The sequence below is a fragment of the Falco biarmicus genome, chromosome 3 (assembly GCF_023638135.1).
Source record: "Falco biarmicus isolate bFalBia1 chromosome 3, bFalBia1.pri, whole genome shotgun sequence".
NCBI classification, from domain to species: Eukaryota; Metazoa; Chordata; class Aves; order Falconiformes; family Falconidae; genus Falco; species Falco biarmicus.
Genome location: NC_079290.1, coordinates 102552643 through 102568683, shown reverse-complemented (window position 1 = coordinate 102568683; position 16041 = coordinate 102552643). Strand labels below are relative to the sequence as shown.

Below are 16041 nucleotides of genomic sequence, written 5' to 3'. Positions count from 1 at the left end.
TTTTTACCTTTAAAATCACTGTAGCTGTGACCTACTACATTACGGACACTTTTGTAACACTACAAATGAGAGACAGCTATTAATACTGAGTTTGCTTTTGAAACTAGAAATCTCTCCAGCACAGCTTCACAGGAATAGATTGAAAAAGTCTATCCTGTCTGAAAAGTCCAGAAATTTTTACACAATAAAACAAGGAGATACTTATCTTAGTCAACACCAAGCTACCTTCAGTTCCTGACGACATTAGCTACCATTTCTCATAAACCCTTTGTGGACTTTAAGAAACCTCATCATATAACCAAAACCATTTTAAATCCACTCGTTTTTAAATCCTTCTCCATTTCATCCAGTTTAGAAGACTCTATACATACTCGTTATTGATGAAAATGCACAGAACAGCATCACATATAGCATTAGCACACTGTTCCATCAGTAACACTCATCTTTTTGTAAACTAATTACCCTGCAATCTTTAGACACAGTATGGCAACACAGGTACTTGAAGGCTACTGCAGAGAACGGGCATATTTAGTGAACATGACAGTGTGAAGTTTCCTGTGTCTCAACCTCAGCACTAGTTACCCCATCGCAGGCAAAACCTAAGGCAACTTATATCCAACTTCTATCCAACTCAGGGATTTATTCCCTCAAGAGCCCGAGTGGCATTTCTCTGCAATTCAGCTGCAGAATACATCAGTCAGACAGCACTTCAGAATACACGCTGCTTTCTACTACAAGTTACTAACAGATAAGATTGCTTTTACTCCATTAAAATATCAGTAGTGTTTCAGGCTAAACCAATTCATATTTACAGGACTTCTCTCTTTTCTGAATTTCATCTTTTCCCCAGTGGTAACAGCATCAGGTCCCCTTGTAAAGAGCTCTGATTTTGTTTTAGTCAAAATGGCCAAATTCATCAATACACAAGGGTCTTCACTGAGGGGGTTTCAGACAAATACATTTAGAAACTCCAGAAACATTCTGCCTTTCACAACTCAGTAAACAGCAACCAAGACCTAGTGAAGTTACCAAAGACAATTTTTTTGAGCAAGTTGATACTGTGCCTGATAAAACTCAAGTATGAATGTGAATCAAAACCGTATGATAGTTGTACTTGACCTTGTTGAGCAGTTCTGTATACAAGCTAAAGTTTCACAGCAAAAGATGAAGCCCTGCCCAAACTCCAGATACAGTACGAGTACCTGTAGCAGTATCCAATTATTAAAATGAAGTAATTGAGATGTAGTCTTTTTTATTTTCAGAACTTCTAAGTGAAGTACTGAAGATCATATCTGGGTCACATTAGTACCCAAAACTGTACCCAAACCTCTATGGCTACACCCCTAACTTTTCCATACCCCTACCTGCTTGAAACAGCCATAAACTATACACAGATAAACACATTATTTACAATCTAGAAGTATAGAATAATTTAAAACTTGGTCAAGAAACAACCAAAATTCTCTTAACTTCATTGCCTGGAAAATTAAATCTTCAAAGAAAGTGATTCTGGAGCCTGACAACTTCTATTAACTGGCACTAAACAAACAAAAAGAGAACAAACCAGAAGTTACTGCTTTTAAATACAATATTCTATCAAGATCTAAATTCAAATCAACCCATAGCTTCTCCCTTCAATTTCCCCTGACTTCCCTCCTCTCATATTTTATTTGGAGAAAAAATGTGAATATTCGTTTTCTGTTTAGCCTACCACATACATTTTTACCTAGTTTTCTCTGTGTGCTGGTTTGGGCTGGGATAAAGGTTAATTTTCTCCACAGAGGCTGCTGTGGGGCTGTGGTTTGATCTGTGCTGGGAACAGCGCTGATAACACAGGGATGTTCTCGTTATTGCTGGGTGGTGCTTACACTGAGCCAAGGGCTCCTCTGCTCCCCACCTGCCCCACTGCGAGCAGCTGGGGGGCACCGGGCGCTGGGAGGGGGCACGGCCGGGACAGCTGCCCCCCTGACCGAGGGGTGTCCCAGGCCATGCGCCCTCATGCTCAGCATGTACAGCTGGGGAAGGAGGAGGAAGGGGGGACATACGGAGTGATGGCGTTTGCCTCCCCAGGCCCCCGTCAGGCTGGAGCCCGGCTGTCCTGGCATGGCTGAGCCCCTCCTGCCCACCCGGGGGAGTGGGACTGGGAGTGGGGAATGGGGAATGGGGAGTGGGGAATGGGTGCCTCCTGCTGCTTTGCTTGTGTGTGTGGCTTTTGCTTTACCTATTACACTGTCTTTATCTCAACCCCTGAGTTTTCCTGCTTTTACCCTTCTGATCCACTCCCCCATCCTGCAGGGCAGTGGGTGAGCGGCTGCAGGGGGCTGAACTGCTGCCCGGGGTCACACCCCAATGTCACTATCTGTCTGATACTTCTAGAAGATGCTCAGATGTGTGTTCTTGTTTTCCTTGTAATTGGTCTCACTAGTTCTCTCAGACTAATTTGTCTAAATTTTGTCCATTATGTAAGCATATAAAAGGAAATGAAAGAAGGTGCACACAGCACTCCACATAAAATCCAAGCAATAAACGTAACTTTCAAAGAGCGCTCAGTCCCACACATTCATGCTTAAGTATGTGTGGCAAAAAAAAACGTGTACCAGTCCTGCATTGCTATAGCGACTGCAGCACACCTAGTTTTTCAAGGGCTACATGCAACCTAGGTACTGTTAATTAGATGTTGTAACATAGGTAGAACTTAGAGCCTCAGGAGGAAACCTGGGGAATAATTGATGAGAAAATTAATCTATGAATTTCTTCCAGGCTGAAAACACAGTAGAGTGCAAAATACAAATAGAACGCATGTCAAACAAGTGCCTTGGCACAAGAGATGTAGCCTATGCAGGTCTGAGTAACAATAATTACTTCCTATTAAAAATGTTTCTTTGTTATTTTCACATTTGTCAGGTCAAATGCCTTTTTTCATTAAGCCTCTTCCACAACGGCAAAATATTGACATTAGAAGTCCAATACAAATAATTTTTGAAATATGAGTATTTTTAGTGTATTCCAGGCAAATCTGGCATTACTTACTGTAATACTATCATATTAAAACCAGAAAAGCAACTAGGAGCAAATAGGCAGTGTTGCAATACTAGAAAGGAAAAAGATTTCCTGCAATAGATCAGCTGAATGACTTATTGTAAACTGATTGTGCGTTCTCTATGACACATGAATACCCAATATTGTAAGGAAAGCACAAAGCTAGCTTAGGCAGTAGTACAGCACCATACTGGGCTGAGTAAGACTTATTCTAAGCATGGGACACATGCCATAGCTCCTGTTGCATGAAGAAGTCAGAATTAGTTTGTAAAATATCAGGAAGCTTCTTTTTTCATATAATATTCTCCAGTCTCTATATAGATTGCATTATATACCACGGTGTGGTACAGAAGCATAGTACAATTTTTACAAGGATTGCTAAAACTACTTTGAGCAGCTGTTTAGCTCTTCCACGCTGAAAGCTTTGCATCATATACCTGATATATATTGTCTGTATATGTGAGACTACATATACTGATACCCTCACATCTATGCATTAACAGAGATCAGAGCTCCCACCGTGGGCAGCACAACTACAATATGAAAGCAGCAGAGCTGCTTGCTGCTCTCGGACAGACACCATGATCCTGCACAGCAGCGAGCTCCCTGGATCTCAGGAATACACAGAAATTGGTGTTTGTATGATCCAGGATTTGATGGGATGTTAATGGATTTCAGATACAAGACTTCCCAGCAGCATCATCTTCACTGCACACTGAAAACAGACTAACATAACTTAAAGGATTTTCTTTAAATACTTCTCAAAGACCCAGAAAAAAGCAGCTGGGAGCCAGGTACTGCCCCAGAACTTTACTACTTAAGTGTAGGGCAGCTCTGTCCAGAGCAGTGGGACACCTTACGTGGCAGAGCAGCTCCGCGCCCGGTAGCCCTGGGGTGTCTGAAGGGACGGACAAAAGACATTTCAGCTTCTGTATACACCTGAACTGAAGGAGCCTCCTAAAAAGGTGGCTGATTAGGCCCCTGCCATCCCAGCTTTAAATCGCTGCTAAATCCGGAGCTTGGATGATACGCGGGCATACCAGATCCCAGTCAATACCTTAGCGCTTTATGGAAAATCCTCCGTTTCCTACCCGCTCAGCGGAAGCACGTACAGCTACAGAACTCGCACACCTGTGCACACAAGGCAGCATTTCACCAAACACCCCTTGGATAAGCCTAAATTGTCTTGAAAAGCTTTCCTGGCTACATTTTTGGGGGGGAAAACAGGAAAAAAAAAAAAAAACAACAAAGAGGAGGTGGCAAGTCAGAGCACAGCTCACTTTCTCGCAGTGCTGAAGAGGGCTGGGCAATGAGTGACCTAAGTCCCATGACCCGGTGGTGGCGGGGGTCCCAGCCGGGGGGGCAGCACCGCCGCTGAGGCCAGCCTCTTCTGCAGCCTTGGCTGTAATTTCTGAACAGATTCCCAGGGCAGCCGAGCGGGCTGATGAGCAGATGCTACAACTAACTGCCAGGGGAAGGCCAGAAGCGCTGTGCGGCGAGGCTCTGACAGCCCCAGCACCCCGCCGGCACCCACACACCCGGACTTCCAGCCCTGCAGCTGGGAGCGGGGGTCTTGCATGCCACATCGATCCAAGAACATTCTGTTCTCTTGTACTTAAAAATACAAACATTAGAAACCGTCTCTGCGATAGCTTGTTCAAAAAAATCAAAATGGCTGATCAAATTAGCAGCTGCAAAAATTGAAGCAAAACCTCAAGACATACATGATTTATACCCGGAATTTTACACCAGTATGATAAATGTCTTCCATTCCACACAGAAGCAAAATTAACTCTCCTGAAAAAAATGTAAGCCTGATTTTAAAAAGATGTAAAATTAAAAATAATTTATCTTTAATCTGTGTAACCAGGTAAAAGATAACATAACGATGACAAAGCTTTACCTCACCTTCCCACCTGAGGTGGTGACTTTTCATTAGTGTGACTGGTTTTGGCCCCTGCCCTTTGTCATTCAGAAAACAGACAATCCAAAAAAAAAAATGTTCAACAAGGAGACCTTACTGTTAAACAAAATAACCTAAACAAAATAAAAAAAAAAAAAAGGGAACATCACAGGCTTATGAACTTCCATGCTGGTATCACAAAGCAGAGCATGGACAGACCTGAGGACACACACTCCCCCCAGCCCGCTATGTGTAATGGCAAGAGGTGACACTGCCAGGCAAGATCTTGTAAACTAATGGAGAATGCATTTCAATCAATGATTTTATTTAAAATAAGTAATGAAATTGTCTCAGTGACACCAGAGGAACCTATGGATAGGCATTAACGCATCTCAAACTGCTAAAGCCAACTAGAAAAAAGCCTAAGAACACCAAGGAACACAGAGAAACTCAGAGAACGGGTGAGCATAATCCTGGAGAAATTCATTTAGTTTTGGACAGTCTGTCAAGAATTTGCTTTCTACCCTTCTTTCCCAATAAATTTTAAGAAATTCAGACAGACTAACCTTGTAGGGAGGCAGAGTGCCGACAGAGGCTCCCCGGGCTACGCTTCCTCCATGGGTTAGAAGAAACATCAATTACAGAGGGGTCATTTCTAAAGGCCAAACTTAGGCCCCCCCCATTTCTGGGGCTGTTCAAAACATTTTGTGCATCATGGCTCTAACTTACAAGCAGTTCAGAGCTGAGCTAAGCTTGCAGTGTTTGTTCACTGCTACTTTTTCTCCATTCTGCTTGCTTCCTTGTACACTACAGAATGTGTGAGATGTCGTGGGCTGGTGCTTCTGGGGGTGGCTGTTGGTTGATGGGATGTTTTTTGTTTGGTTGCATTGTTTGGTTTTTTACAGTTGCTTTATGTTTATACTTCTGAGGTCTTACAGGCCCCACAGCGATACACTTCATGGGGAAGCAACACTGATCTAGAGGAGTATTTAGGATGCAGCTGAATCACGAGGAATTAGCTGCTCCCTGGAGTGAAAGAAAAACCCCAAACCCAAAAAGTCCCTCTTCCTACTAATTACAGGAGAGGCTGCACAGAGATCACTTAAACTGCTAACAGTTACCTGCTCCTGATCATCTTCACCAAACATGACCTGGCCATGGAAAATTATTTTCATTGCATACCTGGAATTTCCCTTGCCCTACAAATGGAAAGCCAAGCACAACTGCCAAAAACCTCTGTATTTAGGAACTTCCCAAATTCTGTAAAACCATCAATCAACACATTTCATGCGTGCCTGAATTCAGATATGCTTTGCCTCCACCAGTCAATCCTAATCTCCCATGTTCATTTCCTTACCCGTGAAAAGTTCATTATCTCCCCCATAGAGCTATTTCAAAACTAATGAGAGGACACAACACTTGGTGTTTCAGTGTAATTAGACTTATAATTTTCATCTCCAAGAGTTTATACTCCAAATACAGGTTAAGGAGTAAGTAATTTCTATGCTTAACATCCAGAAGAAAGAAGTGCAGTTACATTTGACCGGTGACATAACTGCAGTTGTATATTTTGTTGATAGTGTGGGAAGCGACCTTGTACGTGAATTATCTGAGTTGAAGAAAAGTTGGTATAGAAACAGATAAACCTCCAGAGAGAAAGGCATTCTCCAGCAGATCCCTGTCTGATCTTCCACAGAGTAACTATATGCTCCATCTCAGAACTAGTCCAATCACTTTCTCTGTTACTTCTGCTTTGCATATTACCTCCCACAAGCAACTGAAAAATGGGATTAGGTCTATCCTAGAAATTATATTTGGAAAAGAACTGCCCCACAAGTGCACTAAACAACCCTTCAGTTGAAAACAAGCTGCTCAATCTACATGTTTTTCAGTGGCATATATTGAACCGTCAATATGGAGTCAAATTTACTTACCTATATGCTCTTAATCCTCTTGCATCTAGTAACAAAGATATATCTGTCTTGTAACCATTTTAATAAGTTTTGGCTTAGTATGTTTATTATGGAAGAAAACAGTGACTGACAAGTGATCCTTTATATTCGTAGCTCATTTTCCCCTTCCCCTACATGTCTTTGATGATTAAGTGCATCTTTCAGCAATACGAAGACTTTGCTTATCCCTCGAGGAGCACTTTTTGCCTCTTCACATGGCTAAGTTGCTTAATGCTCAATAACTCTATGTGTGTGTGTATGGGGGAACGATGCCAGGACCTAAACAGCAGCATCACATGGGAGGTAAGGGAGTTACAGCAACACCAGTGTTTAGAAAGACACCACAAAACTGAAACACGAATGTGTAAATAAACCCCAGCCAGTTAAAGGAAACGGGAACTTTTCTAAGGTGACCATTTCTACAATGAGATTGCCTCCACTCCCTAGCAGAATGGTGGAGCCTTCTCCTTCAGCTCCCTAACAGAATCAACTGCTCTTGCAACACAAAAGTAGTATAAAAATACAAGTGCTTTAAGTTATGAAATCTTCAGACAGATACTTCCCCAAGTATGAAATCAGTCAAAAATGAAATAGTTTCCTTCACACAGACATGTACTTAAAAAACATGAACACAGTAACACCTAAGTCACATAAGCTTAGATTAAAATACTAATGAGAAATTCTCCCAGTTTTATGTTTTTCCTTACACTACATGGATTTAAATGTTGTGTGCAAACCTGAAGGGAGAGGTCTCAAACCTATCTACAGTTCAGCTGCTGCTGACTCTGTGGCTAGCCACTGGGCTTAGTCAATGACGTATCTCAAGATACGTCCCTGAGGAAAGAGGATCTAAAATTAACAAGCCCCTTAAACTAAACACTGGGTATTTTAACAGGAGAGAGTATTTCCATTTTGCAAAGGCAATACCCATTCAAGGAAAAAAATTCATTTCGGAGTCAATGTTTCACTTCTGTGTCCACAGAAGACTTGATAACAGACATGGATATTATTTCCTGTTCCAGTTTATCTGCAATTTGAATATACCGTACTCATGCTTAATGAATTAATTAATTCAGGGCAAGTCTCTACTTGGTTACATGTTAAAAGTCCTCTCACTGTAGAAGTGCACCTACATTATTCAGCCATTCAATTTAAATTAGTCATTGTTGTAGTAAAAAAAATCATATTTTAACCAGAGAAATGGAGCATGTTCGGTATTTAAGGCATCAAAAACAAAATTCCAAAATACACCTAACCACTCATTCAAACATAGGTTTCCTGAAACTGCTTTCTCAAATATACCAAGATTGTATCCTTATTAATACATTTATGCTAGTAGAGGATTAGATATCCTGATTACTCCAGCAAGATGAACATTATACAGAAAAAATACAACAGTATTGTTTTCTGTACACTGATCCTTCCAGAATCAGCAGATTTGTTGACACCTTCCCTTTGGCTTCCTGATAAGATCCATTTCCTTCGCAACGAGAAGCAAGTATAAATTTCAGGAAAGCCACATTCAGTGAAATTAGACATCAGTGTTTTTCCTTTCATCCATGCACACACCTGATGGGGATGATGTAGGAAAAGAGGAGGAGGAACCGGAAAAGGTTCCGGTACCATGGGCCCACGAACCCTTGCAAGGTCACCATAACCACTGACAGCGCCACCAGTGCCAGGAACAGGGCTTTGGTCAGCTGGTTCAGCTCCAGGTCCAACAAGCCAACCTGGGGGAAGAAGCGTAAATAAGTCAGTCGCAAGTTTTTCTTAGATTGACACTTCTGTGGTGCAAACAATTTGCTACTGTCGGCTTTTTTTATTCCTACCTATGAAAAATCCATGCACTTGCAGCAATTAACTGCATTTTGATAACCAGATTGATTACCCATTCTTACGCCTGCATGGAATGGATGCTCGGGGGTTACAGGACAACAATGATTCCCAAACCAGTGTGACCAGTGCCAGCCAGGGCTTCTCAATGCCCCCACACCGGCACAGCCCCCCAGCCCCTCGACCCAGGCAGGGGCACGGCAGGGCAAGGAGAAGAGGCAATTCCAGAGGAACAACTTTCTTCCGTCCCGCGTGCAGCAAACCCACCAGCACCATACGGTATATTTGGAGGGTTCCTACTGCTCATTTATCGCTAGAAGATCAAAAACCTGTCAGATCCTAGAATCGATGGGCAAACACGATCTATCTACCCTCTGGCTCATGCAACAGGGGTGCCGCCACCTGCAACTATGCTCCCACACAGCGCTGAATCTGAATTGATTTCACAGAAATCATTTTTAATTTTATGAAGCTTTCAGTTAATATAATAATTAAAAAAAAACCCAACAATGCAGTGGAATATCCATTTTCAAACCAGAGCTTCCGCTTTTCATGAGTGAAAAGGTATTTGGTTTAGAAGTGTTTCAGCCCAAACATTACGAGAGGCTATCTCCCATCCGCTGTTTCTCATGAAAAAATATTTTTAAGCTATGTAACTAAGACTCACACCATTTCAATAATGTATACCGTAAGCTAAGTATTTACACTCTGCCTTTTGGGATGCTCTTGTAGGCGGTAAAATATGTGGGAAAGCGACGCAGGGCAGAGTGTCCTAGGCCCTGCCACTGATGCCCTGTTTATCTCCCAGCCCGGCCAGTAAGACCAGTAAAACAGAACACTTCCTTAGATAACAGTCTGCAAAAGAGCCACTTTAAATATAGTTCTTAAAAAATTCCAGCAATCTTGCTTACATGCGGGCCGTCCCTTCCCTAGAGAACCCGGCAGCTGAAGACCACAGCGGCTGATTTATCAGCTGCATTTAAAAAGCAGCACAACGAGGACAAATATCTTGCAATTTCCGCTGCTTCAACTACTACATAGTTTATGCTTGAATTATTGAGAAAAATAGGTTTTTGGATTAAAATGAAGAAAAATGAAGCCAGGGAAGTAGAGCATGTTTCAAAGCCCAGATCTCTTTGCGTTGACAAAGGCAGCCTAAGTTTCAGGCCTCGCTGAGGATCAGATGAAGTCATTATTCATTCAGTCAGGGAAAAAAGACTCAATTACCTCAACCTAAAGATGCTATCAATGAATGCAAAGTGCATATTTTACTCTATTCATCCAAATCCCATTAAAAAGTGAAAGGAATGATTTAATCTGGCCTTCTAGAGTTGGTCTTTTTTTGTAATAAAATAAAGAATCACTGTCTTGCAATATGCATAACCACTACCTCACACTTTTTTTCCCCTGCATCATGGTAGTGAAAGCCTATCTCTCCCCTCAGCTCCCCCTCTGCCCCCACCCTGTCAAAACCCCACCCCAGAACAGAAATGAATAAAGAGCTTCTTTGGAAAGAATGCCACTTTTTGGACAGAAACATTAAATTTAGTCCACTGCACACTGATACGTAGCTAATTCAAAGCATTAATACCTTTCTAATTGATGAAGACAGATGTGAATTTAAGCGTGGAACGCAACAAAAATGTGTTTGGAGAAATATTAAAGAGGATAAAAAAAATTGATGATGAAAAATTTCCACACAATAAATCTCTTGCTCAAGAACATTCAGTTTGTTATAAATAATGCCATCCTTTTTAATACCAAACATATGACTGACCATAAGCGGCTCTAATATCTGCATTTACTACAGCAAGTGAAGGCAACTGCAAAACTCTCCTTAAGAAGGCACAGAAAGAAAGTGAGTTTTAACAGAAATGCATTCTTCATTCCTCAAAAATTAGTTACCATAATCTATGGAAATATACTTAATTAGTTTAATTCTGCGCCTTTCCACTTAAACAATTTCAGCATCCAAACTAATGAAACAGTGCTGAATTATCCAGATACATTCCATGTAGAAATGCACTAACATTCTCCAACACTCATCTGAATATTGGAAAAGCAGGTAAACTTCATTTTAACTACACTGCAATTTTATCAAAGTATTTGTAAAATATGCCATCTTAAGAAAGAAATTTCTCTCCTTTTAAAAATAATCATAACCAGAATAATTATGACAAGATGAGAAATAGATGAATTAAGAATTCAAATAATTTTCCACATTTATTGCTATTTCCCATATTAGAAAAGCAAGTTTTCTTCTACTTGTCACAATATTTGTTCTATTTGAAACAATTGTGTTAGCAAAACTAAACATACCACTGGAAATTTTAATCTCCACGGGAAAATTTGTACATAATGTCTGAGACAACCACAACAGTTTTGCAAAGGGGTTGCTCTACGATAATGAACACAATAATTGCCTGTATAATCTAAAATGCTACTAATGGCAACAACTGCAAATCCATTTAGCTCCTCTTTAATTTATGCACGAAGTTTTAAATAGATAATGGTTCTCAGTAAAATAATGGCTTAGACCATCAACTGCACCAAAAAAAAGCCTACAAGTTTTTAAAATACTTTGGTTTTGAATGAGGGAATGATTAAAGGTTTAAACTTCACATTTTGGACCACAAGGTATAAGTCATTATCTTATGAGAAAAATCTCAATTTAATTAGCATAAGTTGAAAGCAACAAAAAAACCTTTCTGACTACTGATGGGCAACATGAACAGCAATATGCTGTTGCTGCCCCAGATGCTTAACTTTTGGGAAAGGTTATCCTCTGAAGCTATTATTGTAGCAATAGAACAATTCTTCTAATGTTATTACATATATATATTACATGTATTTAACAGTAGATTACTTAGAAAACAAGAAAAAAATTATGCTAGAGTGTTGAAATGCAGTATTTGATAACTAAATGTTGCACAATGGTAAAGATTTCTAGTGCAGTCATTTTTTATTCAATTACAGTTTAAAGTGCATTAGAAATAATTGCTCATAAATAGCCTTTTTAAAGTGCCATACATTAATACTGCTGAAGTATTAAGGCACTATCTTAGAAGAGACTTCTGCTCGCAAGCCAGTTCCTCCACAAAGGTAATTATATTTCAGTAATCAGCCTGGTTCTGCACTGACAAACACCCCATCGACTACAATGAAATTTCATGGTATGTATGTCTGAGATAGTCTGTAGCTTTAATTTGCACCATAAACACAAAAATTTTCTTTCCTAATCTTAATACATACTCTGAACTTAACTTTATTAAACCTTGAATAGTAGTGAATTATTCATGTTTTTGTAACTGTAGTCTAAATTTAGCTGTAACAGCTATGCAAAGAGTAAGGTAAGTATTTAAAATTAAAATTCAAATAATGTATCTTCTTTGGGCTGACAAAACCCATGTTTTGCCTAAGAAAAATGATTCATAGCATTTCACAGTTTATAAAAAATAAATAATTTTTATATAGGCTACTATATACAGGTAGCTGCATACATCTGAACCCCTATGGCTTTCTTCAATAATTTGTTAAACCTTTCCTATAGTCCCTAGGAATAACAGATTATTATTCTGTGTTTAAAGGGTAAATAGACATATTATTATCTGTTTACCTTAATCTCTAACATTAAAAACATGTACAGCAACTTTGGAATCTGTAAATGTTTCTTCTTTATTAAGCCTCCTAACTCTAAGCTTATTCCTATGATTCAAATTCCTGACTGCTCAGCAAGCCAGACAACCACATTAAACTAATAAACCTATGAATCTATGAATCAAAACAAGCAAAGCAAGTGAATTCAAGTTTAGAAGCATCCTTCCTTAATTCACTGTACTCAAGCAATGGTCTGACAAATGTGTTTCTCTACAAGGCTGTCTTGATTAACATAAATCCCACCAAATCTTGCATACTGATTAAATAGTGCAGCACACTGTATCTCACTCATTCCTTTACGCAGTACATTGAAAGGCAGGAAAAGTGAACAGTGAAATATATAAAACGACCATTGAGTGAAAAGTTACCTATCCCTGCTTTTTCTCAGATCCATTTTCAAACATCCCAATCATTTGTTTAGTTGCAAGAACACAACGAGAAACCCTGAAAACATTCTCTGAAGCACTAAAAAGCTTTTCAAAGTTTTAACTCATTTTAGAATTAGAGCAGTAATTATGGAGTTTCTACTTGACTTAGTAAAACTGAAATAAACTTCAGTTAGTCCACTCTGGTGGAGTGATACTAAAGTAATAACCAGAAAATAAGTCCATTTGATTCCAGTGACATTTTCTGTATTTCCTTTCGTGAAAAAGTATTCATCCTTCATGCTGGCTTCAATGCAGCCCAACATCGCTTTGCCAAAGCTGAAGTATCTGGTGTTATGTTAACATTGCAGGTTTATGGAACTGAATTATGCCTACTGATTTCAAGAAACATTTTTAATTACTTATGATCAATTCTACCCCCCAAGGAAACAAATTACCATTATATACATAAACCAGCCCATATCCAAATAGGCATTTATAACAGCTGAAGTATTTTAAAACTCAGGAAGAAATGCATGGTTATCATCCAAAGGAAGAAGAGTAAGCTGCAAGTAGGTAATGGGCTTTTTAAATGTTTTGATGTGTATTCAAAGACAGGTATAAATGCTCTTAGAAGCAAGTAAGTTTATAACATTTTGAACTTTTCTGACTTGCCCGTTTTAACTTTAACAAGCTACTAATAACTGCATAATATATGTTTGAAATTAATAAATTTAGAAACAAAATTCCCTTTTGTAGATAGTAATACCTACAATACTATAAGGAAAAGGAGGGCTCAGACACTTCAGCATGCTTCAGAAGCTCAAACCGAGAGAAGGTGGAGTTGGCCCAGATCTTAATATCCAGTTGACCCTAAACCTGGCTTTCATTAACACTTGCGCAGTTTGCTCAGCTACCCCGGTGTCTCTAAATACCCTTCGGTCCCACGTCTCTTTTTAGAGTCAGTCTTGAGACACCACTACGAAGGCAGATCATTTCCCTCTACCCTGTTTCCGTATTTTGCTCTAATTTGAGAAGCAGGGACGGGCGGCAGCCGCCGCGCCATGTGCGGTGCGGGCAGCAGGGGGCGCCCGCGGCCGGCGCTCCTGCCGCGGCCGGCGCTCCTGCCGCTGCCGGCGCCCAGCGCAGCCCCGCACCCCGCCGGGGCCGCCCCTCTCCGCACGATCCTCCGGGACCGGCGGACTTTCCCTCGTTCAGTTTGAAATGTTCAGAGTCAGTTACTCGAAAGGCTCTAACAATTCGGACCGTGCACCGAAACTATTGCATCTCCTTCTTTGCAAGAAGTTATACTTCATGTATATATATACACACACCATCTCCCACCACAGACTGGCACCTGAAGGCTCTGTGCGACCACACGCTCCCCGACTTCGCTGCGCATTCGTCACGCACAAGAATGATAAAACATGTACTGAGCATATTAAGAAACTGAAAAGGTCACTGGCTTCTTAAACTCCAGCATCCATACAGGGATCGTGCTGTATTGGCAACATACCCTCCTCCTACTGAAGCTATCAACTGAAAACATTTTCTCAAGACCACCCATCAATTTAGAATTTTTACCCTAATATTCTAAGGTCACTAGTCATATTGGAGACTTCAACCACCAAAAGCATTCACACAGTGAAACTCTTCAGACATCCATTTTTTCAATTTAAAACCACCCAGGTACACAAGATTTCATACAGAGGACACAGAGCTCCCAAGTGCTCCCAATTCTCCTCACATCTGATCTAAACCTGGAAGACACAGAATTCTGGGAGGAAAAAAGATTAGGCGTAAAGATGTTTGAATTCATGCTGGAACACTACCTTCAGATTTATATTTCGTCTGTAACTTTTACAAAGCCTTCTTATATTACATGTTCTTTCAGCTTAACCTCACCAGCTTCTTCTCAAGGTGTTTCTAGCACGCTGCCATGTAAGCAGCATGTCATGTAAGCAATGGTCAGAACACAGAATAAGCAGCTTTACACGCTACACACTACCATGAAAACACACTCAATAGAGATGGGATTTTTTCAGATCTAAGGAGATTTAAAAAACATGGCTTACGCTCTCCAGATGAAAGTAATTAGCTTTGCTAACATAACTGCAAAACTAGCATGGGGAGAACCGGTCCCAAAGTTTTTATTGTGTAGAATTCGCGATTAAGTAAATAAATAAATACAAAAAAATGTGATATATGTAATAAAAGTAAATTAAATAGCTCAGAAAGAAGTACTATTTCCTTTAAGCAAAAGAATTATAAAAGGGACCTAACAAATTGATAGCAACATCTAGCTCTTTCATTTGTGTAAATTTGGGGAATTCTAACATATCTACACTTCAGACCATGCAGCTGGCTGGTCTGAATAACTTTTTCATACAGAAAACTGCACATATTTATTTTTGTCACTGTAGGAACTGAATTTGTGTGGTTTTTATATATATATGTCACACTGTTTAGCAAGATTTCATAAATGGTATGAGAACCTTGTATCTTTTTTAAAGACATCTTTGCACTTAAAGCAAACACTTGAAAACATGTATCTACAGAAATTCAACACCTGCTTACTCCACATTAAAAATAAGGTGTTAGTAACTCAGCTCCTCAAAGGCTATCTAGGTTAAGCTCTTAGCAGAGATTATTATATATTTTTTTACAGTTCATCTCACAACAGGAATAGGGGAAGAGGAGTCAGGGCTAAGGTTATCAAAACATATATGGCAATTTTTCCATTAAGAATTCAATGCAATAAATGAAGCCAGGAACCCATGGAGTTTAAGCTTCTAGGTTTTACCATCTCATTTTATCCCAAATCAACAGTAAGCTTAAAGACAGTCAAAAGGGGTTTTTTTCTTCCATCATACTCAAGATTAAAATCAGAAGCACATTTGAAAATTGCTTTCCATGTAAGTTACAGACATTTTATTTCATTAAACCTTGTTATTTCAAAAGTTACAAGAAAGTTGGGAAAAAAACTTCATTGGGAAACAGTGGCATACATTAAGTTGGTACTTATGCCATAAAAATACATGGAAAACAGAGCTGCAACCTGTCTTCATGGAAGTGTAATTGAAGTGAGATGGTACACACAACACACAGATGATTAAAGTGACTGAGGCAACTTTCCAAAGATGGATTCACCAATAAATGCAAGTGAATAAATAAAAACTGAAGGAGGAATTTAAACTATCCCCATCAGCAGCATACAGCGATTCTTCCATTGTGGAGTGCTTCTGGCATCTTCCTCCTCCACTGCTGTGTACACCTCACTCCATCACGCAGC

The 16041-nt window shown here is 39.8% G+C and overlaps 1 protein-coding gene across 3 annotated transcripts in view; it reads right to left on the bottom strand.

Moving 5' to 3' along the window:
- ATP9B (ATPase phospholipid transporting 9B (putative)) overlaps positions 1-16041 on the bottom strand; it is a 167936-nt gene that overhangs the window by 46611 nt on the left and 105284 nt on the right. For all 3 annotated transcript variants that reach the window (XM_056330216.1, XM_056330218.1, XM_056330217.1), the window contains one exon: positions 8464-8624. In XM_056330216.1, coding sequence (XP_056186191.1) covers positions 8464-8624 — 161 coding nt within the window. The remainder of the gene's footprint in view (positions 1-8463; positions 8625-16041) is intronic.